At 40.1% G+C, this 26,772-nt stretch overlaps 1 protein-coding gene across 1 annotated transcript in view; it reads right to left on the bottom strand.

The window, feature by feature from the left end:
* Positions 1 to 6,286: 6,286 nt before the first annotated feature.
* The window catches only part of LOC137272263 (C-type lectin domain family 4 member E-like), a 33,153-nt gene continuing 12,667 nt past the window's right edge, over positions 6,287 to 26,772 (bottom strand). The window contains exons 2-3 of the mRNA XM_067804624.1: positions 7,791 to 7,973; positions 6,287 to 6,501 (exon numbers count right to left, since the gene is read on the bottom strand). Coding sequence (XP_067660725.1) covers positions 6,287 to 6,501; positions 7,791 to 7,973 — 398 coding nt within the window. The remainder of the gene's footprint in view (positions 6,502 to 7,790; positions 7,974 to 26,772) is intronic.

Genomic DNA, 26,772 nt, shown 5'->3' with positions numbered 1-26,772 from the left:
CGTCTAACCAAATCCGTATCTATAGTCTTCAAACAAAAGTACGGGAATCTGAACTTTCCATTTGGATAGGAAGTGTAAACGCTGACAAACGTTTCAAGGACAGACATCTTATGAAAGCATCACCATTTCCTTCTACTACAAGCCCCAAATAGAACGCATAAAATGCACGTGCACAACGCAGTAGTCCTATACATGCATGGGGTGTCATTCTTCGTTTTGACGGTTTTCAAGAAGGTCGAGAAATCGCTTAGAATATTAATTTTGACACTCATCTTGCATCACTTATTTATTAGTGTCAGTTAGCTAATTCTATGGCACAGAGAGACGTTTTTATTTGTTAAACACAGGTGATGAAATTTCAAAGCGCTAGCATACCTGAAAGGGACACTAACTTATCGTGATATGATGGATCATGGATGATTCCCGTACGTTAATGAAGGGGAAAAACAACGGAAAGATTCCAGTTGTAAAAAAACTGAAGCACGGTCAATCGGCTCACATATTGTAACCCCCAAGCCATTCACATTACACGTATTATGTGTTTTAGACAAATATTCAGTAACATTTTCTCAATTGTTCGCGCACGTGATTTGGGTTGTTTCTCAACCTTATACAACTGATTTTGTGTGTGTACATTGAATATTCTAATCTAACAAATAGTTAAAGACCCTTAAAGAGAGCCCGTAATATCATCCATTAATAAGGAATTAGGCGCAGCATTGCATTATCTGAAAGGTTAGCCTTTATACTGAAACAGTGAATGAAGCTAATATCTTTCAGATGAAAGCTTTTAAACTCGCCATGAATACGGAAGCTTGCTTGAAAGATACCACAACAAAGCCAGCCAGTTGCCGGTACTTCCATTCTATCACCAGCATTCTAGCATTGTCTACATGACATTGTCGTAGCATTGTCACTTGACTGTCTTCATAGATTTGCCCCTTCTCAGTATTCCAACATGACACACTTTATCATACCCTAGCATTATCAATATTCTGCCATTGTCTGCTTGACAATATCCTAGATTTGCCCCTTCTCAGTATTCCAGCATTGTTTACTTGACAATGTCCTAGCATTGCCACGTGGCTATATTCTAGCTTTGTCTGCTTGACAATGTTCTAACATTGTGACACTAACTTATCATGCTTGACTTTATTCTAGTATTGTCTGCTTGAGAATATCTCTAAATTGCCACTTGACTATATTCATATTCCAGAATTGCTATTTGACAATGTTCCCTCTTTGTCTACATGGCGTTGTTCCTGCATTGTTTACTTGACATTGATTACATGATATTGTTCCAACATGATCTATTTGAGACTGTTGTAACAGTGCCAAATGACATTGTTCCAGCTTTGTCAACCTGACATTTTTGAAGCATTGTACACTTGGCAATGTTTCACCATTGTATAGTTGATATTGTGTCAGCATTTTCTACTTGACACTCTTCCAGCATTGCGTACTTGGCATTGTTCCAGCATTGTCCTGTTGGCAAGGGAAATCGAGTGGGCTCATTGTGTAATCAGAATACAATGGATGAACACTTAAGTATTTATTGATGATTCACAGCATCCTTGCATGTTACTGAGATAAGACATCGATTTATCAGACATACGAGTTTTGAGCCTTGAGCATTTTTCATACCCAGGTGTCACAGCCTATGGTACGACATTGAACCTTGGGGTGTAGCTGATGTGATATATAAGTTTTGGTATCCTACTCTCAGAAGTTATTGAACAGCTCACATTGACAGAAAGAGACGCCCCTCACGGCAGTGAAAATGAATAAAATTGAGTATAGAGCAGTAATTAAGCTTTTAGTTCTTGAAGGACACTCGGCGAAGAACATTGAAGAAAGGTTTTCAGCAGTTCATGGGAAGTCTTCCCCTTCATCTGCTACCATGAAACGATGCGTCAATGAATTTAAGCATGGTAGAGAGAGTCTTGAAGATGACCCCCGTCCAGGTCGCCCAACAAGCACTTGTCAGGAAAACTTTGACAGAGTGCATAGACTTGTGCTGGAAAATCGTCTAATCACACTCCACGAGTTAGAAAAGACCACAGGCATTTCACACGGATCCATCGAGACAATTCTTCATGAACATCTCGTCATGTCTAAGGTGTGCGCAAGATGGGTGCCAAGAATGCTTACAGATGAAATGAAGCAAACAAGGGCCACCCTAAGCAACTCCATGCTAACCAGATACAACAAGAATCCAGAAGATTTTCACTTTAGTCTAGTAACCTGTGATGAAATCTGGATCCACCACTATGATTTCGAGAGCAAACAAGAATCAGACGTGGTATTCTTCTACATCAAGAAGGACACACGTCTCGCGTCGCAGCCGCTAGCGCTGCTGTCCAGGAATACGGGTACGAAATCTTGCCGCATCCCCCCTACTCTCCAGACCTGGCACCAAGGGATTACCATCTGTTCCCAAATCTCAAGAAACACTTGCGTGGTCGAAGATTTCAGGATGATAATGAGCTTATTGCTGCTACTGAGGCTTGGTTTGGGGACCAAAGTGGCGCCTTCTACAGATATGGCATCAGCGCCTGGCAGAAAAGATGGAACAAGTGTCTTGACTCACAAGGGGACTATGTTGTAAAACAAATGTGGTTCATACCAATATTTTGTGTTTTTCTATGCAAGGCTCAAAACATATTGACATCCCCTCGTATCAATTAATACTTCTATCCATCCAGGATTTCAACACTGTTAGATGTATGCATCAATATAGTCCTTACGACAGTGGCATCTAGTTTGGTCGACAGCCGTTGCCGTCAAGGATAAGGCTGTTATTCATGCATTGCAAAACTAACTTCTTTGAGAGGCATTTGGAACTTGGAGTTCTAAAGAAGGGCAGCAATATAGAGATAAACAACTTTTTATTTCACAGTAGCTAGTAGAACAAATGCGAAGACAAAACAACCAACCTTAAAGACGTCATTAAAGACATCAAGATGCAATCTGTATGAAATGACTCAGAACATAAATCAACTACGGCGAAGGCTGTCACGTGTCTCCATCACCTCAAACATTTGCATCAGACATTGTCCTGGTCCAGGTTCCGTCGCGTCTCGTCGTTTGTCTTTAACGTTGATAACATTTATGATGTCGGACTACCCTCCAAAATGAAGTTTACAGAATGGTGAACAATGGAACTGAGGTGTTCAGTAACGATTGTGTCCACCTCTAGCGTCTCGTACAGCCACACAACGTCTCCTCATGGATCTCAGAACGTTAGTGAACACTGCCCGAGGACGACGTCGCCATTGCTCAACAAGGACACGTCGAAGATCTTGCAACGTCTGTGGTGGACTGTACGTAAGTCCACAAACATTCACAGTAAATTTCAGTCTACCAGGTTTTTAATCGTAGTATTCATGTTGTTTTAATTTTGGCTAACCTTTCGTACAATCGCCAGCAGCTGAGGGGATGATGTAAATCCAACTAGGGTCCATGCATGTAGCAAAGGTACTGTAAGTCCCCATGGTCCCTAGTGTGGTGATCTACCTTCACTTGTTGGCGATCTATAGTCTGTTTTTATTATGTATTGTCTAAATAGTGCTATTAGTTTTAACTTTCCATACTAGTTTTACTTAAAATTGTGATATGCTAGTTGTTTTACTGTCCTTCGTTGACAGATTTTTCCATATGCATATATTTAATTTAAATGTTCTCGTCACGATATGGCTGAGATATTGCCGATGTGACGTTAAACATTAACTCACTCACTCACTCACTCTGTGGTGGACTTGGTGGTATTGTTGACGACCCAGTTCGTCCCAGATGTGCTTGATCGGATTGAGGTCGGGGGTACGCGATGGCCAATCCTTGACTTGAACACCGGCATTTCTTAGAAAATTCTACATAAGACCTGCTATATGGGGCTTAGCGTTGTCTTGCTGGAACGTTAGGCCAGGCGCGTGTCTCTGCATGAACGGAAGCAGAACAGGTTGCAAACTCTGATCCCAGTGCTGGGCAGCAGTTACGTTCCCTTGAACAAGAGGAGAACGTCCGTCTGTGCAAAAAAAACCCAAACCATGACGCTTTCGTCACAAAATCTGTCATCGTCACGGACGCAGACTTGAGCATGACGTTCGCTTCGTCTGCGGTACATACGGACCCTGCCACAGGCAAATCTCAAGTTGAATCGAGATTCGTCACTGAGGACAATCGAATTCCACAGTCTTTGAGTAAACCTTATGTGTCTTGTGACCCATGCAAGTCGGTTACGGCGATGAAGAGACGTTAAGACTGGTCCGTTATGCGGTCTCCGGGGGCCGAGTGCGGCAGCACGTAAGCGATTTCTGACAGTTTGTGGAATTATCCTTCCACCAAACATCTCCCTACTTGTGGAAGTTTAAGTGACAAATCTGTTGCGAAGATGACGTGATCGTATTGCTGGAACTTCCCGGAGTGACACCACACGTGACGCTGCTGGCCTCGGGCGATCTGCAATCGTTCCCGTTTGATGCATTCTCATCCTGAGATTAAAAATTGTTCGTCTTGAACAGTTAAACGCTCTTGCAACAGCAACCACAGACTGACCAGCATGAAGCCTCCCAATAGCACGTTGACGTTCTTCATGTCAAAGGTCATCAAAATGAAAAAATCAGTTAGTTTTTCCAGTTCAACTCCACTGTGCTTACTCAGTTTTGGTAAACATCACCACTTCGCCTCATAATTTTCCGTTTGCAAGTGCATTCTCAGTTTTTTTTAAATGTTTCTAGGCAATTACGTCAAGGAATGCACGTGACCTTAAAATTTCATGAAATTAAAGGATTCACAATGTTTACTTTTACTAGAGATACTGTTTGAAATATTCAAATGAACAGAAACAAAAAAAGTCATAAATGTACCTGTGCCAGGTTTTTATTTTTGCTCAGTATACAAAGACACTCCAAACACTACAGTCAAAATAGAACTAAACAAGAGAACAGACCAGTGACTATGGGGGTCTGACGGGTATTCACAGACATTTTTCAAATAGATAACAATTGTAATTTTGTCTGTTTGTTACACGAAATCATGAATAGATGCCAAAATGTTTTGATTATCGTTTGTGAATTCAAGGTATTTCCAAAAACAACAAAAGTGAGGTTATACCCCTTGGTATGGAAGTATTTATTTCATCTGATGGTGCTAATGACTTTACTTGGAGATATGGAGAAATAGTGAGCAAACCAATGGAACAAGAAGAGGCGTCAGAGATGTGCAAATCACACTCACAGGCATTCACGTCACTACACCCTAGTCTTATTACGGGGAAAGTCGACATAATCTCAATCTGTGGTCCGGGTCGAAATGCTGTGCATAATCATCGTAACAGTTGATAGGTTGTAACGATCGTACGTGGAACCCCATTATTCAAGTTGATGGTTAAGTTATTTCAAAAGACGAGACATGAATGATATGCATAATACATGAATCCTTAACGAGTAATCGTTTACAGTGAAAACAAATACCATTTTTAGCATTTAGTAATAAATCATTATTAATGTTTCGACTTCGACTCTTCTCGAGTCTGACATTTTGTTTCTTTCTATATTTTTTCATGACTAGTGTCGTGAACCATATTGTTCTCAAAGCTTACGCTTGTGTTTTTTCTAATAACTGGCTTTAATCACTATTACTAATGAAGTTCCATATCCATACGATAATCTCCTGCAATCAAATCATGCGAACACCTTATAATGTACTTGTGGAGTGTTACGAGAGCGTATTTTCTGTAATTCGTATTATCATGGATTAACATTGTGATAGTTATCATTGGGTCACAATGTTTAGAGTGATAGATACGGGTCACATTTCGTATCATGGTAATCGTGTTTTATCGGCATGCTTTTAAAGGTAACACTTTAGGGCTGCATGTGTGGGCACTCCTCCATACATGTGTGTGTCTTTTGACTGGTGGTAAACGCGAGGCCGATCGAGAAGGTCCCACACTTCGCTGGAACATTCTCGACTGTGTCATTGTATGTAAAGGTTGGATTTTGTATTCATGGGACACACACACACGGACTTACACTCGGGGTTACATTAGAGTTGTGTCATTATTCGGCCTACCTACATCTGTCTGCCTCTTCGTCAACACTTGACCTACATTCAGAATATTTGTGACCTATTATTTTAGATTTGACTCAGTTGCATTGTACCAGAAACTTCTATTGTGAATCATTGTAACTTGCTAATTGGTTGCTCAGTATATTATCGAACATTTTAGGCTTGTCTGTGTACCTGTTTCTTGTACCTTTCGTCATGGCATATCAAACAGAATTCTCTAAATGGCTATTTCACAGATACTGGCAAATAGATGGACACAATCACCAGAGTGCCAGCTGTTCGGGAGGTCAAGTTCAAAGAAAACCAGGCATTTTTGGGTTGAATTAATTGTGTTTGGTTCCCCGGGGCTCCAGAATGTGGGCTCCGAAACTGGTGAGTTGTCTCCCCATGTCCAGGATGATCCCAGTATATTCCCGCTCGTCCAAAATGGCCCTGAAACAGAAGAAATGTGCTAGTGAACATTTACTCGCCACTTGCCATCCGTAACGTAACCTTTGTAACAGCTTTAGTCATGTCGGTCATTAGTCCAAAAAGCTGTCACACCGGCAATATCTCAGCGATAACAATTAATGCTGTATAGATAAACACATTAGTAGAGTAAAACCTGTTCACTATGGTCCGTAAAATACCAATAAGTTAACATTTTACATCGCATGGGCAATATTACATCAATATAGCGATGAAAATAAGGTTATCAGTTTACATATATGTCAACAAAGGACAGTACAATAAACTGGACTATCATATACATGGAAAAGTAGCAATTGAAATTCATAATGCTTTAACTATAAACGACGATACAAAATAAGAATAATAAGAGTGCTTGTAAAGCGCACAACTCCACGCGCTAGACACATGCTCATTGCGCATGACAAAACATGAAATATATTATGTAAACAAAAGAAGATTTACAAACATGTTTAAAAAATGAGGTAAAGGCATGATTGGTACACAGTGAAGATGGAATGAATATATTAGAGATAGCGTTTGAAAAGATGTGTTTTGAGACATGACTTGGAGAGATCGAAAGACGCTGTTTTCACATGGAGAGGTAGAGAGTTCCAGAGCACTGCAGAACTATGAGAGAAAGAGCGTCCTCCGAAGGCTTTTTGATTAATTCTTGAGATGTCGAGCTGTAGGTTGCTACCCGAACGAAGAGGGCGGGATGGGGTGTGTGGCTTGACAAGATTCTGGAGATACTTTGGACAGGAGTTGTAGAGAGATTTGTACACGAGACACAGTAAGCCAATGAAGAGAAGTCAGGATATCACCAACAAGTGAATGTAGATCATCATACTAGAAACCATGGGGACTTACACTAACTTTGTTACCTGCATGGACCCTTGCTGGGTTTTCAAAATGAACATTGATATTATGTCCGAAACACTTTGACAATAGCCGCGGAATTCCTTGCTTTCATCGAGTTCCCTCATGTTAAACAGGTCAATCTTTTATAAAAGAAATACGAAAAGAAGGACACTGCTTGGGAATTTGTGACTTTGCTGTATTTGATAACGTTCAGCTAGGAATATGGCGTTTAAAAGTCTATATTTGTGTTCAATAACTGACTGTCACAACTGTATTTAGTGTTGTGAGAGTTGTTCCAAATATTTCCCATTATCTGAATCACTTTCACCAGATGAACGCACTGACTAGCCCAATAACAACATGTCACATTACCCTCACTCAGTAATAATGAATCATCCAACCCACAAACTTACCAATATCTGCAGCAATGTCGTACATGAACTGGTTCCGTTCAGCGCTGTTGATGATGACGAGGTAGCTGCCAGCTGCTGAACATGTTCTGTTGGCTTCAGCCCACACGCTGAGGTCAGAGTGTTTTTTGTAACACATGTTCAGTCTCCGGTTGTACACATATCCCAGCTGGACTGGACAAGGAGCTGGAACAAATAATTACCAGTGGACTATTTGATATAACTTGGTTATGAACTGGAAAAAACGTGAGTGGGTGCGTGAGTGGGTTAATACTTAGTGCCACATCGGCAATATTTCATCCATATCGTGACGAGAACAACTGAAGGTAGATCACCACACTAGGGACCATGGGGACTTACATTACTTTCGCTACCTGCATGGACCCCAGCTGGATTTACATCGTCCCCCTCAGTCGTTAGCAATTTAGAGTGAGTGAGTGAGTGAGTGAGTTAATATTTAACGTCACATCGGCAATATTTCAGCCATATCGTGACGGGAACAAACCACTGAAAAGGAATATATGTGTGTTATAAAACCTGTCGACAAAGGACAGTAAAACAACTACAGTATCACAATTTGAATTAAAACTAGCTTGGAAAGTTAAAACTAATATCAATATTCAGACAATACAATATAAAAACAGGCTATAGATCGCCAGCAACAGAAGGTAGATCACCATACTAGGGACCATGGGGACTTACAGTACCTTTGCTACCTGCATGGACCCTAGTTGGATTTACACCATCCCTTCAGCCGCTGGCGAGTGTACAATATGCTAGCCAAAATTAAAACAACACGAATACTACGATTAAAAGCCTGGTAGATTTAAATTTACTATGAATGTTTTTGGACTTACGTACCCTCTCAGGAGGACAATAATTTTACAATACTTCAACCCCCTTTGAGGGTACAGCCACTAACAATTCTAGTTACGAATCCAAACTACCAATTATTAAAATACATCTTTCTACAGAAACATATTGCTCACAATTCAATCAAAAAATCAATTTCTTTTAAAAAACCAATAATTAAATGAAAACTAACGCTGGTAAAAAGATCCTTCATAGTTTTAACTGTAAAATACATATCCCTTGTGATGGAGAATTCGACACAGTCAAGCAGAATATGCTTGACCGTGACTCTCTCATCACAAGGGATACAAAAAGGAGGATCCTCACCTTTTAACAGGTATGCATGGGTATATCTAGTGTGGCCAATACGACATCGTCGTAGTATGACCTCTTCAAATCTGGACTGACAACCCAAGTGGGTATAACCAATGTAAGGTTTTATCTCATGTAATTTATTTATACCAACTTGGGTGTCCCACTTCTTCTGCATCAGATCACGGATATAAGATCTAATGGTAGTTTTATAATCAGTGTAGGGAATAAGAAGTGGTGTCACAGATTTGTTGAGTGCTGCCTTGGCAGCAAGATCGGCCATTGCGTTACCAGAAATGCCTACATGGCTGGGTATCCAACAGAAGACGATGTCGTATTGGCCAGTAGCAAGATTATTATACAGTTCAATAATTTCAATTAAAAGTGGATGTTTACAAGAAAGATTTTTAATAGCCTGAAGGCAAGAGAGAGAGTCTGAATAGATTATATACTGTTTACGTTTCGGGTGTCTTTGAATATATTTAAGAGCTGTTAATATGGCGTTAGCTTCTGCTGTAAAAATAGAACTATTATCTGGTAATCTAGAAGATATTGTTCTGGATCCAATGACAGTGGCACAAGCCACTGCGCCACCGTCCTTGGATCCATCTGTAAATAAGGGTTTGTAATTGCTATATTGATGTTTTAATTGATGATATTCTTGTTTATATTGTAAGTCATTTGTTTCTGATTTTTTAAATGATGTTAAGGTTAGGTCAACTTGTTGCCTAACCAATTGCCAAGGAGGAGAAGAAAGAAGACGGGAAGGCGATATACTTTCCAGCTCAATGCCAGCAGAAGAAATAAATGGTTTAATTCTGTGCCCAAGAGGGGGGACAAGAGACGACTTTTTGTTATACAAATCCTCATAAAGCGGATTGTACACACAGTTATAGGCAGGGTTAGATTCGTTAGAATATAATTTAGTAATGTATTGTAAAGACAATTTTATACGACGTTGAGTAAGAGATGGTTCATCGGCCTCAACGTAAAGACTATCAATAGGTGACGTTCTGAAAGACCCAAGACAAAATCTTAGACCTTGATGGTGGACAGAATCAAGAAGTTTAAGGTTGCTTTTGCAGGCTCCACCATATACGATGGAGCCATAATCGAGTTTCGAACGGACCAGTGATCGATATAGGTGTAAGAGGGTAGCCTGATCCCCTCCCCACTTTGAGTTGGAAACAACTTTCAACAAGTCAAGAGCCTTCAGGCATTTAGTTTTAAGAGATTTAATATGAGGCAGAAATGTTAAGTGGGAGTCAAAGATTAGGCCCAAGAACTTGGCCTCCTTTACAACTTTGATGGGAGTGCCATCTAGAGATAGTTCAGGGTCCTTATGTGGCTTATATTTTCTGCAAAAATGTATACAATTAGTTTTGGATTTAGAAAATTTAAAGCCGTTTTCAAGACACCATTTATTTATTTTGTTTAAACAAAGCTGCAGTTGCCGTTCAATGGTATGCATATTTTTACCACGACAAGAAATATTAAAATCATCCACAAACAACGATCCATCAATTGAATCGTTTAAAACTTTTGATAAACTATTTATCTTGATGCTAAAAAGTGTGACAGACAGAATACTTCCTTGTGGAACACCCTGATCCTGATTGTAATGATCAGACAGGGTAGAATCCACTCGAACTTGAAACTGTCTGTCATTTAAAAAGTTGGCTATAAATTGAGGTAAACGACCTCGCAAGCCGAAGTCATGTAAGTCTCGTAAAATACCATATTTCCAGGTTGTGTCATATGCTTTTTCGAGATCAAAAAAGATAGACACAGCATGTTGTTTATTAATTAGTGCGTTTTTAACAAATGATTCTAAACGCACTAAGTGATCGACAGTACTTCTGTTTTTGCGGAAACCACACTGTATATCAGTTATAAGGTTATTTGTTTCCAAGTACCAAACAAGTCGATTATTTATCATGCGTTCCATGGTCTTGCAAACACAGCTAGTTAGTGAAATAGGTCGATAATTGGATGGATCCGTATGATCACGTCCAGGTTTAGGTATTGGTACTACTATGGCGTCACGCCATGACGGAGGAAAGTTACCCGATGTCCAAATATCATCAAAAATATTGAGAAGAGTTTCTAGGCAGGATTCTGGTAAGTGCTTCAGGAGTTGATAATGTATGTTATCAGCTCCAGTAGCAGTGTCATGAGCTTGATCAAGAGCAGTATGGAGTTCATGAATAGAAAAAGTTTCATTATAATCTTCCCCATTATCAGAATTGAAATTAATAGTTTTCTTTTCTTCTTGTTTTTGATATTGCTGGAATTTTGGTACATAATTGGAAGAGGAAGAGTGTTTAGCAAGGGTTTCACCTAGTTTATTAGCAATATCTGATTTATCAGTAAGCAATTGATCTCCATGTTTAAGATGATGGACAGTAGATTTAGTACCTTTACCTTTAATTTTCTGGACCATGTTCCATACCTTGGACATGGGTGTCCGAGAATTTATTTTAGATGCATAATTGTGCCAAGATTGGCGTTTATTCTGTTTAAAGGTACGCCGTGCTTTAGCATTTAAAATTTTAAATCTATTTAAATTATGCACCATAGGGTGGCGACGGAAATAATGTTCTGCATTTTTTCTTGCCTTTCTAGCCTGTTTGCATTCATCGTTGAACCATGGTTTTCGAATATGTGGAACTGCAGAAGACTTTGGGATACACTCATCAGCAATGTCAATGAGTACATCTGAAAAACATTTAATAGCATCAGGAGCAGTAATAAAACGTTCGGGATTAAGTTTGCCAGTACAGAGAGATTCATATAGAGCCCATTTGGCCGTTTTAAAATTCCATCGTGATGATGGAGGTACATCAGAGGGGCTCACAGGTTTTAGTATTGTAGGGAAATGGTCGCTCCCACACAAGTCATCGTGAACCGACCATTCAAATTCATTTAAGAGATTAGAGTCAGTAACTGATAAATCAAGAGCTGAATATGTCCCTGTGCCAGGATGTAAATATGTATGTGATCCGTCATTGTAAATGCAGAGATCATTATTTGAAAGAAAATCCTCAAGTAATTTACCTTTGGTGTTCGTAGTAGGACCACCCCAGAGTGGGTTATGGCCATTGAAATCGCCCATGATTATACAGGGTTTAGGAAGTTCATTGTAAAGAGCTTGTAGATCAGTTAACTGGACAGTGTATGAAGGTGGAATATACAATGAACAAAGCGTAAATGCAACTTGTAATGTAAGTCGCACAGCTACAGCTTGGAGATTTGTTTTAAGCGCTATTGAACTATGTATAACATTTTGCCGTACCAAGATTGATGATCCTCCACTTGCCCTATCGCCGGGAGGTGAAAAATAATGGTATGCATTGAAATGACGGAGGTCGAGAGTATCAGTGTGTTTTAAATATGTTTCCTGTAGACACATTGCTGACGGTGTAAAATCCTGGATTAAAAGCTGCAATTCATTAAAATTAGTCCTTAGTCCTCTGCAATTCCACTGAATAATATTATTCTGATAACCTATCTTTTGGGGGGATTTATTGGGGATCTACCCCGCACCTTTTTGGTCGGCGACAGGCTGTGTGCCCTAGAGCGGACGTTTTCAGACACGTCCATGTCTTCGAGTGATCCATATTTGTTTTAAATTTGGATTTTATTCTCTGAACCTTTTGGGGCTCTGCCACTTAGCTTTTTCAAAGAATCAGGCTTCTTAGTTTTTGTTTTACTGGGTTGAGACCTTGTTGATGACTGAGAAGATATGTTATGATCAGGGGATGTTGCTGATTGAATCTGAGATGTACCAGGAAGTGATTCTGCAGTTTGAGTAGATATGGCAGGTGACAAAGGTTGAGGGGAATCCGTGTTCACCCAAGTCAAGTTTGTCTGACAGCTTGCAGATAATTTCATAATTGTGGATGTTGCGTCTGGGTTTGGTCTGGCAACGGAAGCATAGCTTTCCGTTTGTACTGAGCTCTGGACCAATTTCTTTGCATCTGCAAAACTGATGTTCTGTGTAAACTTTATTCTGTTAATGGCCATTTGTTGTTTCCACACAGGACATTCTTTAGAGAAAGATGGGTGATCCCCTGCGCAGTTTGTGCACTTTTTAACATGGCTGTCACAATCTTCTGTTGTGTGTGTTTTTTCACTACAATGAGCACACACAACAGACAATGTGCACGTATTTACACCATGGCCGAATTTTTGGCACTTGAAGCACCTCAGCGGATTCGGAATGTATGTATCAACATTGAGATTACAGTACCCTGCCTTAAGTGACTTTGGAGCAGTAGGCGATGAGAAGGAAAACAGATATGTGTTGGTTTTTATGGTTGTGTTGTTTTTACGGGTTGAGAAACGTTTGACATATAGTACACCCTGATCTCTCATCTCGGAAACGATATCTAGGTCAGACATGTCTGCAAGCAATCGATCACGATCTCGCACTATTCCCTTACTGGTGTTGAGTGTTTTGTGGGCCGTGACAGTAACCGGAGTACCAACAAAAGTGTCAATATTCAAAAGGTTGGTTGATTGTTGTTTTCTGGCACACTCAATCAACAGCGCACCAGAACGTAATCGTCGAATGTTCTTTACTTCGCCAGCAATGCCTTGGATACCTTTAGACACAGCAAACGGGTTCAGCTTCAAAGGTGTGTTATCTTTGGTCTCAATGACAAGGAAACGTGGCCAATAATCAATTTGTTTGGACGGTCTGAGGTCGTCAACGGGATCATTTTCGAGAGGACGTTTGCTCTTCTTAGTGGGGGTTTCGTAAGCCATGGTTAGTTATGTAGATTTCATCATCCGAGCTCCCCACCCACCACGGAGTATCACAAGGACGATGCTAAAGCAAGCGGGCCTCCAGTTTGCAGCACCAAGGATACCCGGATGATATACTCCAGTAGAAGAATTAGAAATAATTAGTCTACCAGATTGGCCCATGAGCCATCGCCTTCTGGCATAAGACTCTAGGCAAAGTTCAAAGCAACAAAATTCAACATCAAACATGTTTTAGATATTAGAGCCAAGACCAAAATCAATCAAAATCAGTTCCAAATCATACTTGTGCAATGATAAATAAATTTATAATCTATGCACAGGGCTTGGCATGACCAGCCGATTGGTTGAACCGGGCCCATTCAACCTCCCGTCTAGGTGAAGTAAGGGTCGAAGGGGTGTGTTGAGCAAAGGGAACGCGGTCACAGGCCCCCAGTGCCCTCAACCCCCAGACTCCCGTCCTCCACCGACACAGGGGCGCAACCCACGGCAAACGGGTTGGTGGACCAAATATGCCCCCGGATCCACAATGGGGGTTGGCGAGCACTTAGCGTTACCCAGCACCCACCACGAGGAGGCGGCTCGCCACGGGTGCCAGCAATTTAGACAGATCTAGCCATACATTTAAAAGAACACGTATACTACGATTAAAATAGCAGAGAGTTTGAATTTACTTTGAATGTTTGTGGACTTACGTACCCTTTCAGAAGGACAATAATTTTACAGTACTTTAACCCCCCTCGAGGATACAGCCACAAACAATCTTCGTTATCGATTTAAACTTCCAATCATAAAATATTTATCTATTTACAAGTCTGTTATCAAACCTAAGTGTTTTAAATATGCTAAAAGACCCTTCATAGTTCGTGATTTGAAATATTTATCCCTTGTGATGGCATATTCAACACAGTCACAAGGGATGCAGAACAGAGGATCCTCACCTTTCAATAAGTATTCATGAGTATATCTCGCATGGCCAATACGACATCGCCGCATGATACCTCTTCAAATCTGGACTGACAACCCAAGTAGGTATAACCAGCATAAGGTTTTATTGCATGTAGTTTATTAATGTCCACTTGGGTGACCCACTTCTTATGCATCAGATCACGGATATAAGATTTGATGGTGGCTGTATAATCAGAGTAAGGAATAAGAAGTGGTGTCACAGATTTGTTGAGTGCTGCTTTAGCAGCAAGGTCAGCCAGTGTGTTACCAGAGATTCCTACACGACTGGTTAACCAACAGAATACGATGTCGTATTGGCCAGTAGCAAGATCATTACACAATTCAATAATTTCTATTAAAAGTGGATGTTTACAAGAAGGAGTTTTCATAAGCTGAAGACAAGAAAGAGACTCATATATTGTCTATACTTAGGGTGTCTTTGAATATATTTAAGAGCAGAGCTGTTAATATGGCGTTTGCTGCTGCAGTAAAATAGAGCTGTTGTCTGGTATTCTAGTAGATATTGTTCTGGATCCAATGACAGTGGCACAAGCTACTGCGTCACCGCCCTCTGTCATAAGCTTATTTGTTTCCAAGTTCCAAATAAGTCGATTATTTATCATGCATTCCATGGTTGTGCAAACACAGCTAGTTAGTGACATGGGACTATAATTGGAATGATCGGTAAGATCACGTCCAGGTTTAGGAATTGGAACAACTGTAGCATCACGAAATTCTCCCGTAGTCCAATTATCATCAAAAATATTTAAAAGGGTCTCTAAACACGATTCCGGTAAGTGCTTCAGAAGTTGATAATGTATCCTATCAGGTCCTGTAGCAATGTCGTGAACCTGTTCAAGAGTGAGTGAGTGAGTGAGTTAATATTTAACGTCACATCGGCAATATTTCAGCCATATCGTGACGAGAACATTTCTATATTGAAATGAAATATGTATACATTATAAACACCTGTCGTCAAAGGACAGTAAAACAACTAGAATATCACAGTTACATTTAAAACTAGTGTGGAGAGTTAAAACAAATACCACTGTTTGGACAATACAATATAAAATACGGGCTGTAGATCGCCAACAACTGAAGGCAGATCACCATACTAGGGACCATGGGGACTTACATTACTTTTGCTACCTGCATGGACCCTAGCTGGATTTACACCATCCCCTCAACCGTTGGTGATTGTAGAAAAATGTAGCCGAAATTTAAAATGACAAAAATACTACGATTAAAAATTGGTCAGTTTAGATTTCACTTTGAAAGTTTTAGGACTTACGTATCCTCTCAGGGGGACAATAATTTTACGCTACTTTAACCCCCTTTGAGGGTACAGCCACTAACAATCGCAGTTGACAATTCTTACCACCATGGTTAAAATATCAACTTTCTATTTACAAAACATATTATTCAAAATTTATGTAATAATTCTATTTCCTTTAAAAATTCCATGATTAAATGATAATTAACATTAAAAAGATCCTTCATTGTTTTGACATGAAAATATTTCTCCCTTGTGATGGCAAAATCAATACAGTCAAGCAAGATATGCTTGACCGTGATTCCTTCATCACAAGGGATACAAAACGGAGGATCCTCACCTTGAAGTATATATTCGTGAGTGTATCTAGTATGGCCAATGCGACATCGTCGCATAACAACCTCCTCAAACCTGGACTGACAACCCAAGTAGGTGTAACCAATATACGGTTTTATTTCATGTAATTTATTAACACCCATTTGGGTGTCCCACTTCTTCTGCATTAGATCACGGATATAAGATCTAATTGTAGCTTTATAGTCTGAGTATGGAATCAAAAGTGGTGTCACAGATTTGTTGAGTGCTGCCTTAGCAGCAAGATCGGCCATTGTGTTACCAGAAATGCCTACGTGACTGGGTAACCAACAAAGGACGATGTCGCACTGGCCAGTAGCGAGATCGTTATACAATTCAATAATTTCAAGTAAAAGTGGATGTTTACAAGAGACATTTTCAATCGCCTGAAGGCAAGAAAGAGAGTCAGAAAAGATTATATATTGGTGGTATTTAGGGTGTTTTTTAATATATTTGAGGGCTGTTAATATGGCGTTTGCTTCTGCTGTGAAAATAGAACTGTTATCTGGTAGTCTATAAGATATTGTTCTGGATCCAATGACAGTGGCACATGCTACTGCGCCACCGCTCTTGGATCCGTCTGTAAATAAGGATTTGTAATTGCCATATTTGTTTTTTAATTGATTGTATTCTTGTTTGTATTGTAATTCATTTGTTTCTGATTTCTTAAATGAAGTTAATGTTAGGTCGACTTGTGGCCTAACCAACTGCCAAGGAGGAGAAGAAAGAAGACGGGAAGGAGCTATGTTTTCCAGTTCAATGCCGGCCGAAGAAAGAAATGGTTTAATTCTATGCCCTAGAGGTGGAACCAGAGAAGATTTCTTGTTGTATAAATCTTCATAAAGGGGATTGAAGACACAATTAAACGCAGGGTTAGATTCATTGGAGTATAATTTAGTAGTGTACTGTAAAGCTAATTTTATACGGCGCTGCTCAAGAGATGGTTCATCAGCCTCAACGTAGAGACTGTCGATAGGTGATGTTCTAAAAGACCCAAGACAAAGTCTTAAACCTTGGTGATGGACAGAATCAAGAAGTTTAAGGTTGCTTTTGCAAGCTCCACTATATACGATGGAGCCATAATCGAGTTTGGAACGGACAAGTGATCTGTATAGATGTAGGAGAGTTGCTTGATCGCCTCCCCACTTTGAGTTGGATACCACTTTCAGTAAATCGAGGGCCTTCAGGCATTTTGTTTTTAGTGATTTGATATGCGGCAAAAAGGTTAAGTGGGAATCGAAAATTAGACCTAAGAACTTGGCCTCCTTAACAACTTTGATGGGAGAGCCATTTAAAAACAGTTCTGGGTCCTTATGTGGCTTATATTTTCTACAAAAGTGTATACAATTAGTTTTTGACATAGAAAATTTAAAGCCGTTTTCTAGACACCATTCATTTATTTTGTTTAAACACAATTGCAATTGCCGTTCGATAGTATGCATATTTTTACCTCGACAAGAAATATTAAAATCATCCACAAATAATGATCCATCGATTGAATCATTTAAAACCTTGGATAAACTATTTATCTTGATACTAAAAAGTGTTACAGACAAAATACTGCCCTGTGGGACCCCCTGATCCTGATGATAATGGTCAGACAGGGTTGAACCCACTCTGACTTGAAATTGCCTGTCACTTAAAAATTGTAATATAAAAAGAGGTAAACGACCCCTCAAACCAAAATCATGTAAATCTTTTAAAATACCATGTTTCCAGGTGGTATCGTACGCTTTTTCAAGATCAAAGAATATCGACACTGCATGTTGCTTATTTACTAGAGCATTTTTAACAAATGATTCTAGTCGTACCAAATGATCAATTGTACTCCGGTTTTTCCTGAAACCACACTGGATATTTGTTATAAGATTATTGGTTTCAAGAAACCATGTTAATCTATTGTTTACCATTCGTTCCATGGTTTTACAGACACAACTCGTTAAGGAGATTGGTCTGTAATTAGATGGATCAGTGTGATCCCGGCCAGGCTTTGGTATAGGGACAACAATGGCATTACGCCACGAAGTTGGGAAATTCCCAGAAGTTCATATTTGATCAAAAATGTCTAAAAGAATTTCTAAACATGATTCGGGCAAATGCGTTAGGAGCTGATAGTGAATATTATCAGATCCTGTTGCTGTATCACGAGCTTGCTCAAGGGCGGTATGGAGCTCATGTAATGAAAACAATTCATTATAGTCTTCACCATTGTCCGAGTTGAAATTGATGTTTTTCTTCTCCTGTTGTTTCTGGTACTTTTGAAACTCAGGGATATAATTTAATGAAGATGAATGCTTGGCTAAAGTTACACCAAGTTTATTGGCAATATCAGTTGTATTAGTTAATATATTATCATCGTCCTTCAGATGGTGGACAGTTGATTTGGAACCTTTGCCCTTTATTCTTTGCATCATATTCCACACCTTTGAGATGGGTGTACGTGAATTTATTTTAGAAACATAATTTCGCCACGACTGACGCTTATTTTGCTTAAAGGTACGTCTTGCCTTGGCATTAGTAATTTTTACTTTGTCTAGGTTATGGACAGTAGGATGTTTTCGAAAATATTTTTCAGCCTTCTTCCTACATTTTCTGGCCTGTTTACATTCATTAGTAAACCATGGTTTACGAATATGGGGAATTGCAGAGGACTTAGGAATTGCTTTATCAGCAATGTCATTTAGTGTATCCGAAAACAACTGTATAGGATCTTCACTGTTCCTAAAAAGATCGTGCTTCAAGTGTTCAACACATAGAGTCTGATATAAAGACCAATCAGCCCTGGCAAAGTTCCTTCTTGATACAGGTGGATCATCACCAGGACTGATGTTTTTGAGAATGGTGGGGAAGTGATCACTCCCACATAGGTCATCATGGACCACCCATTCAAATTCATTATATAAGGTAGAATCAGTGAGTGTCAGATCCAGGGAAGAATATGTTCCCGTAGCTGGATGTAAATAGGTGGCTGAGTCGTCGTTTGAAATACATAAATCATTATTGGAAATAAATTCCTCGATGATTTTACCTTTATCATTAGTATGGGCACTTCCCCAAAGCGGATTATGCCCGTTGAGGTCCCCCAAAATAACACATGGCTTTGGAAGCTGATCATAGAGATTCTGAAGGTCCGATAGTCGAATAGAAGACGAAGGAGGGATATATAAACTGCACAGAGTTAATGCAATGTGGAGAGTTAAACGAACGGCAACAGTCTGAAGATTTGTATGAAGTGGGACACGGCTGTGAATAATACCCTGCCGCACTAAAATAGAAGTGCCTCCTGTAGCTTTATCCCCAGGAGGGGAAAAGGAATGGTAATCGCTGTACCGACGTAAGTTAAAGGTATCGGAATGTTTGAGGTATGTCTCCTGGAGACATAATGCTGACGGCTGATGATCTTGTATTAGTAATTGTATTTCATTGAAGTTATTCTTCAGTCCTCTGCAATTCCACTGCAGCAAAGTGTAGTCTGTCATGAAACCGTTTACGGAGGTTCAACTGGAGATCGAGAACGGGAGGACGTCCTATTCCCACTGCCTGGGAGTGAGGGATTCACCTCCATCTCCAGAGGATCAAACATATTTTGAACCTCTACAGGGGATTGTGTTGGAGAAAGTTCCTCCAAGTGCTGGAGTGCCCTGGCCTTTCTCCTCATTTGCTTTTTTGATTTTCTAGATACATGAGCGTCATCCTGATTGATATTTACATTTGTAGCCTCTCTATCTAATGGTTTAGGATGAGTTGTGGATGGAATGTCTGTTTGTGTGGCAGATGTTAATACTGATGTATTGCCATAGTTGCTCTGGTCATCACGTACCCAAGAGATGTCAGTTTGAGTTGATGTCGTTGACATTGGTGGAGTTCGACGCGTGGAAGACACAGCAGCTGAGAATGTTTTAGTGTAAGGAGAAGACGCTGAGAGTAACCTTTTTGCTTCACTATAAGAGATGTTGTTGGTACATTTAAGTTGTAATATTTTTGTTTCGTGCTCAAAAGCTGGACAGGTCTTGGAAGAGGACAAGTGCGGACCATCACAGTTGGCACACTGAATCTCATTCGTACACTCGGAACTCTCATGAGTTCCACTGCAGCGGAAGCATCTTGTCGGTCCAGTGCAAAATCTGGCTCCATGGCCAAACCGTTGACACTTATAACAACGGAGTGGATTCGGGATGTAGGTCTCCACTCCAATGTTAAAGTAACCAGCTTTTATTGATGTGGGAAGTTTTGATAATGAAAAGGTGAAAAGATATGTGTGAGTGTTCACAACATTTCCAGCTTCTGTTTTTCTAGTAAAGCGCTTTACGGCAGTTACACCTTGAGATGTCAGTTCATTTGCTATGTCCTCCTCTGTCATGTCCGACAGACAGCGAGCACGATCTCTCACTATGCCTTTGCAAGAATTGAGTGACTTATGCGCAGAGACAACAACTTTTAAGTTAACAAAATGCTCAACACTCAACAGATTAACAGACTGCTGTCGCCGATCACATTCCACGAGGATTGAGCCAGAACGAAGACGGGTGACGTTTTTCACTTCCCCACAGATACTTTGGATTCCCTTAGAAATTGCAAAGGGATTTAGTTTTAGGGGATTTCCGTCAGCAGATGTAATAACTATGAACCTTGGCCAAGACGTTGGAACTTGTGAACAGGCATCTTCATCAGATGACAGAGAATCTAAATGCTTACGTTTGTTAGTTTTCAACGAACCAGAGTGTGTAGGTAAAGCCATGTTGTAAGAATAAGGTTCAGCATCCCTGCTCCCCACCCGCCATCGAGTGTCAACTAGGACGGTGCTGTAGTGGAAGCCAGCCTACGGCATCAGGGTTACAGGAATACCATACTCCAGAAATACGGACATGAAAAGCTGTTGTAAATAACAGGAGCAATGTCAGGCTGGTCCGGCCCGTGGCATTTTCCCGTAGAAACTCAGTAATCAGCGGTCCATATCACCAGATTGGCCCATGAGCCACCGCCTTCTGGCATAGGACTCTAGGCAAACGTATATTATAGTATATAATTTGAAACACGAAAATCCAATATCAAAACGTGTACACAATACAATAAGTGCATACGAATGTTGTCCATGCACAGGGCATGGCGTGACCAGCCGATTGATAGAATCGGGCCGATTCTACCACCCGTCTAGGTGAAGTAAGGGTCGAAGTGGCGTGTTGAGCAACGGAAACACGGTTGCAGGCTCCCATTGCCCTCAACCACCAGACTACCGTCCTCCACCGACACGGGACGCAACCCACGGCAAACAGGTTGCCCAATTCGGCCGCTCCTTGCGACCAGCAATGGGGTGCTATGGACCATGCTGACCCGGGTCCACACGGGGTTGGCGAGCTCTTAGCGTTACCCAGCACCCACCACGAGGAGGTGGCTCGCCACGGGTGCCAACCTGTTCAAGAGCAGTATGAAGCTCATGTATCGAAAAAGTTTCGTTGTGATCTTCCCAATTATCTGAACTGAAATTAATAGGCTTCTTTTCTTGCTGGTGTTGGTATTTTTGGAATTCAGGTACATAATTAGATGAGGAAGGATGTTTGGCCAACGTTTCACCATGTTTATTTGCAATATCAGATTTATTAGTCAATAACTGGTTTCTATCTTTAAGATGGTGGATGCTACATTTGGACCCCTTACCCTTAATCTTCTGGATCATATTCCGCACCTTTGATATCGGAGTACGCGAGTTAAGTTTGCAGACATAATTTCGCAAAGATTGGCGTTTGCTTTGCTTGAAGGTACGTCTTGCTTTGGCATTTGAAATTATAAATTTGTCTAAATTGTGGACCACAGGATGGCGTCGGAAGTAATGTTCAGCTTTCTTCCGTGCCTTCCTAGCCTGTTAGCAATCATCGTTGAACCATGGTTTTCGGATGTGTTGGATCTGCAGAGGACTTTGGGATACATTCATCAGCTATGTTCTTTCGTTTATCTGTAAAGCATTTTATGGCATCAGGAATATTATGAAAAAGTTCAAGCTTGAGTTTAGCAGCACAAATAGTTTCATATAAAGACCAGTTACCCTTTTAAAAATTCCATTTTGACGAAGGGGGAACATCAGATGGATTTACTTGACTTGACAAGATTGTTGGGAAGTGGTCACTTCCACAGAGGTCGTCGTGGACAGACCATTCAAATTCATTCAATAGGTTAGAGTCAGTAATAGACAAGTCGAGAGCTGAGTTTGTTCCTGTGCCAGGATGTAAATATGTCTGTGAACCATCATTATAAATGCATAAATCATTATTTGAGATGAAATCCTCCAGTAATTTACCTTTAGTACCACCCTAGAGTGGACTGTGACCATCTAAATCCCCCATGATTAAACAAGGTTTAGGTATTTGATCATAGGTATTTGATCATAAAGAGCTTGAAGATCAGATAGTTGACAAGCTGATGTTGGTGGTATGTAGTAGAGCACAAAGTAAAGGCAACCTGTAACGTAAGTCGTACTGCAATGACTTGGAGATTTGTTTTAAGGGGTATTGTGCGATGAATAACATTGTTTCTCACCAGGATAGATGCTCCACCGGAAGCCCTATCCCCTGGAGGAGAAAAACCAATGGTATCTATTAAATTGACGGTGATCAAAATTATCTGTATGTTCCAGGTGGGTTTCTTGTAAGCATACGGTTGACGGTGTAAAATCTTGGACTAGTAACTGTAAATCAGTTAAATTGGTCTTAAGTCCTCTACAGTTCCATTGTATGATGAACGGATGGTCCACCCCTCAACTTCCTAGAAGGAGACAAGCTATGTGTCCTACCATAGCTATGGTCGGACACGTCCATGTCCTCAAGGGATCCAAACTTGTCAAAGAATTTGACAGGATTATCCGCTCCCTTCGGAGCTCTGGCACTGTGACACTTTTTGATACTTTCAGTGGACGGGTTGTGTTTGTTTTGTGCAGTTTGTTTGACATTTTGTCTGCTTTGTTTCGCCGATCTAACTTTGATGATTGTTTCAGTGATGTCGTTGGGTCCGTATTACCAGATACCTTGTCCGTTTGTAAAGAAGGCGTCGTTTGTGAAAATGAAGTCTGTTTTTTGAGGCATCATCTGGACTTCGGCTGGTAGTAAAGTAGGTGCTGATGTCCATGTCCAAGTGTAGTCAGTTTGGCAACCGACAAAGTTACATGAAAAATGTTTAGATTTGTATCCCTGACGCGAAGCGGAAACCGTTGTGGAATATGACCAGGCTGTTCTTGTGCAAGCACAATCTTCTTTGCTTCATAAAAAATGTAATCTTCTGTTCATGTTTTACTCGGGAAAGTTTAGACTGCAAAAAATGTCAACAGGTTAGTGTTTGTTTTAATGATTTCGTTATTCTTTCTGACAGTGAAACGTTTACCATCTGTCACCCCAAGGGCATGTAATTCTGTCACTATGTCAGTTTCTGTCATGTCCGAAAGGCAATGTCCCGTATCACTTACAATGCCTTTACTGGTGTGTAATGTCCCGTGTGGGGAGACCGTCACAGGGACATTTGCAAGTGATTTGGTTGAGAGCAGAATTTTGGATTGTATCTGTTTTTTGCATTCTATCAGTAAAGAACCGGAACGTAGTTTTGTAAATCCTTGTACTTCAATGTCCTTTGCAATGGCGAAGGGATTAAGTTTCAGAGGACAATTATCCACTGAAGACATGATAAGGAAACGAGACCAATTGCCAGGGTTGATGAAAACTGTTGAAGCCTCATCCTCCGAAGAGAGCGAACCATAAGACTCATGCGATCGTTTATTAAGTGGGAGTGCCATGATCGTTATGGATATAATTCACCCCCCTAGCTCCCCAATCACCCCGGAGCGTCAACAAGGACGATGTCAAATGTCTGTGGATCTACAAAAAACGACACCAAAGATACCAGGAGGGTATACTCAAGTAGGAGTGAGTGAGTGAGTTAAAATTTAACGTCACATCGGTAATATTTCAGCCATATCGTGACGGGAGCGTAACATTAAAATGGAATATATGAGTAGTATAAAAGCCTGTCGACGAAGGACATTAAAACAACTAGAACATCACAGAAAAGAATGTAAAACTAGTAGCTATGCCTAAAACAATTTATCTATAGAGGACAATACAATATAAAACTGGGCTATAGATTGCTAACAACTGAAGGGAGATCACCATAATAGGGACCATGGGGACTTACAGTACCTTTGCTACCTGCATGGACCCTAACTGAATTTACATCATCCCCTCAGCCGTCAGCAATGTGGGAAATCTAGCCATACAATAAAAAACACTTATACTACGATTAAAAAGGTGGAAATTTAGAATTTACTTTGAATGTTTGTGGACTTACGTACCCTCTCAGGAGGACAATAGTTTTACAGTACTTCAACCTCCTTTGAGGATACAGCCACTAACACAGTTCTGAATTTAAACTTCCAATAATAAAATATTTATCTAGTTACAACTCGGTCAATAAATCTAATTCTTTTAAAAATGCAAAGATTAAATGAGAACTTGTGTTATTAAAAAGATCCTTCAGAGTTCGTGAATTAAAATACTGACCCCTTGTAATGGAATACCCAACACAGTCAAGCAGGATATGCTTGACTGTGATTCTTCCATCACAAGGGATACAAAACGGAGGATCCTCACCTTTAACCAAATATTTATGTGTATATCTTGTGTGGCCAATACGACATTGTCGCATGATGACCTCCTCAAATCTGGACTGACAACCCAAGTAGGTGTAACCAATATACGGTTTTATTTCATGTAATTTATTGATACCTACTTGAGTGTCCCACTTCTTCTGCATCAGATCACGGATATATGTTCTAATGCTAACTTTGTAATCTGAATATGGAAGAAGAAGTGGCGTCACAGATTTGTTGAGTGCTGCCTTGGCAGCAAGATCGGCTATCATATTCCCAGAAATACCTACGTGACTGGGTAGCCAACAAAAGACGATGTCGTATTGACCAGTAGCAAGAGTATTATACAGTTCAATAATTTCAATTAAAAGTGGATGTTTACAGGAAATATTTTTAAAAGCCTGAAGGCAAGAAAGAGAGTCGGAATATATTATATACTGTTTACGTTTAGGGTGTCTTTGAATATATTTAAGAGCTGTTAATATGGCATTAGCTTTTGCTGTAAAAATAGAGCTATTATCTGGTAATCTAGAAGATATTGTCCTGGATCCAATGACAGTGGCACTAGCAACTGCGCCACCGTCCTTGGACCCATCTGTAAATAAGGATTTGTAATTGTTATATGTCTGTTTCAACTGACTATATTCTTGTTTATACTGTAATTCATTCGTTTCTGATTTTTTAAAAGTCGTTAATGTTAGGTCAACCTGTGGCCTAACCAACTGCCAAGGGGGAGAGGAAAGAAGACGGAAAGGAGCTATATTGTCCAGCTTAATACCAGCAGCAGCAATAAACGGCTTTATTCTGAGCCCAAGAGGTGGAACAAGAGAAGACTTTTTGCTATACAAATCCTCATAAAGAGGATTGAAGACACAGTTATATGCTGGGTTAGATTCGTTTGAGTATAGTTTTGTGATATATTGTAAAGATAATTTGATAAGGCGTTGTGCAAGAGATGGTTCATCGGCCTCAACATAAAGACTGTCAATAGGTGAAGTTCTGAAGGACCCAAGACTTAGTCTTAGCCCTTGGTGATGGACAGAATCAAGAAGTTTAAGATTGCTTTTGCAGGCTCCACCATATACGATGGAGCCATAATCAAGTTTAGAACGTACGAGTGATCGATATAGATGGAGAAGGGTAGCTTGATCACCTCCCCATTTAGAATTTGACACCACTTTCAATAGGTCAAGTGCTTTCAGGTATTTAGTTTTAAGTGATTTAATATGCGGCAAAAACGTTAAGTGTGAATCAAAGATTAGACCCCAGAACTTGGCTTCCTTCACAATTTTAATCGGCGTCCCATCTAGAGACAGTTCAGGGTCTTTATGTGATTTATATTTACGACAAAAATGTATGCAGTTAGTTTTCGATTTGGAAAATTTAAAGCCGTTTTCAAGACACCATTTATTAATCTTGTTTAAACACAACTGCAATTGCCGTACAATTGTATGCATATTTTTACCACGACAAGAAATATTAAAATCATCCACAAATAACGATCCATCAATTGAATCGTTTAAAACTTTTGATAAACTGTTGATCTTGATGCTAAAAAGAGTGACAGACAAAATACTGCCTTGTGGAACACCCTGATCCTGATTGTAAGGGTAGAACCCACGCGGACCTGGAATTGTCTGTTATTTAAAAAGTTGGCAATGAATTCAGGCAAACGACCTCGCAAGCCGAAGTCATGTAAATCTCTCAAAATGCCATATTTCCATGTTGTATCGTATGCCTTCTCAAGATAAAAAAAGACAGATACAGCGTGTTGTTTATTGATCAGTGCGTTTTTGACAAATGATTCTAAACGCACTAAGTGATCGACTGTACTTCTGTTTTTTACGGAAACC

This window comes from Haliotis asinina, chromosome 2 (genome assembly GCF_037392515.1).
Source record: "Haliotis asinina isolate JCU_RB_2024 chromosome 2, JCU_Hal_asi_v2, whole genome shotgun sequence".
Taxonomy (NCBI): domain Eukaryota; kingdom Metazoa; phylum Mollusca; class Gastropoda; order Lepetellida; family Haliotidae; genus Haliotis; species Haliotis asinina.
This window is presented reverse-complemented; position numbering and strand designations above follow the sequence as displayed.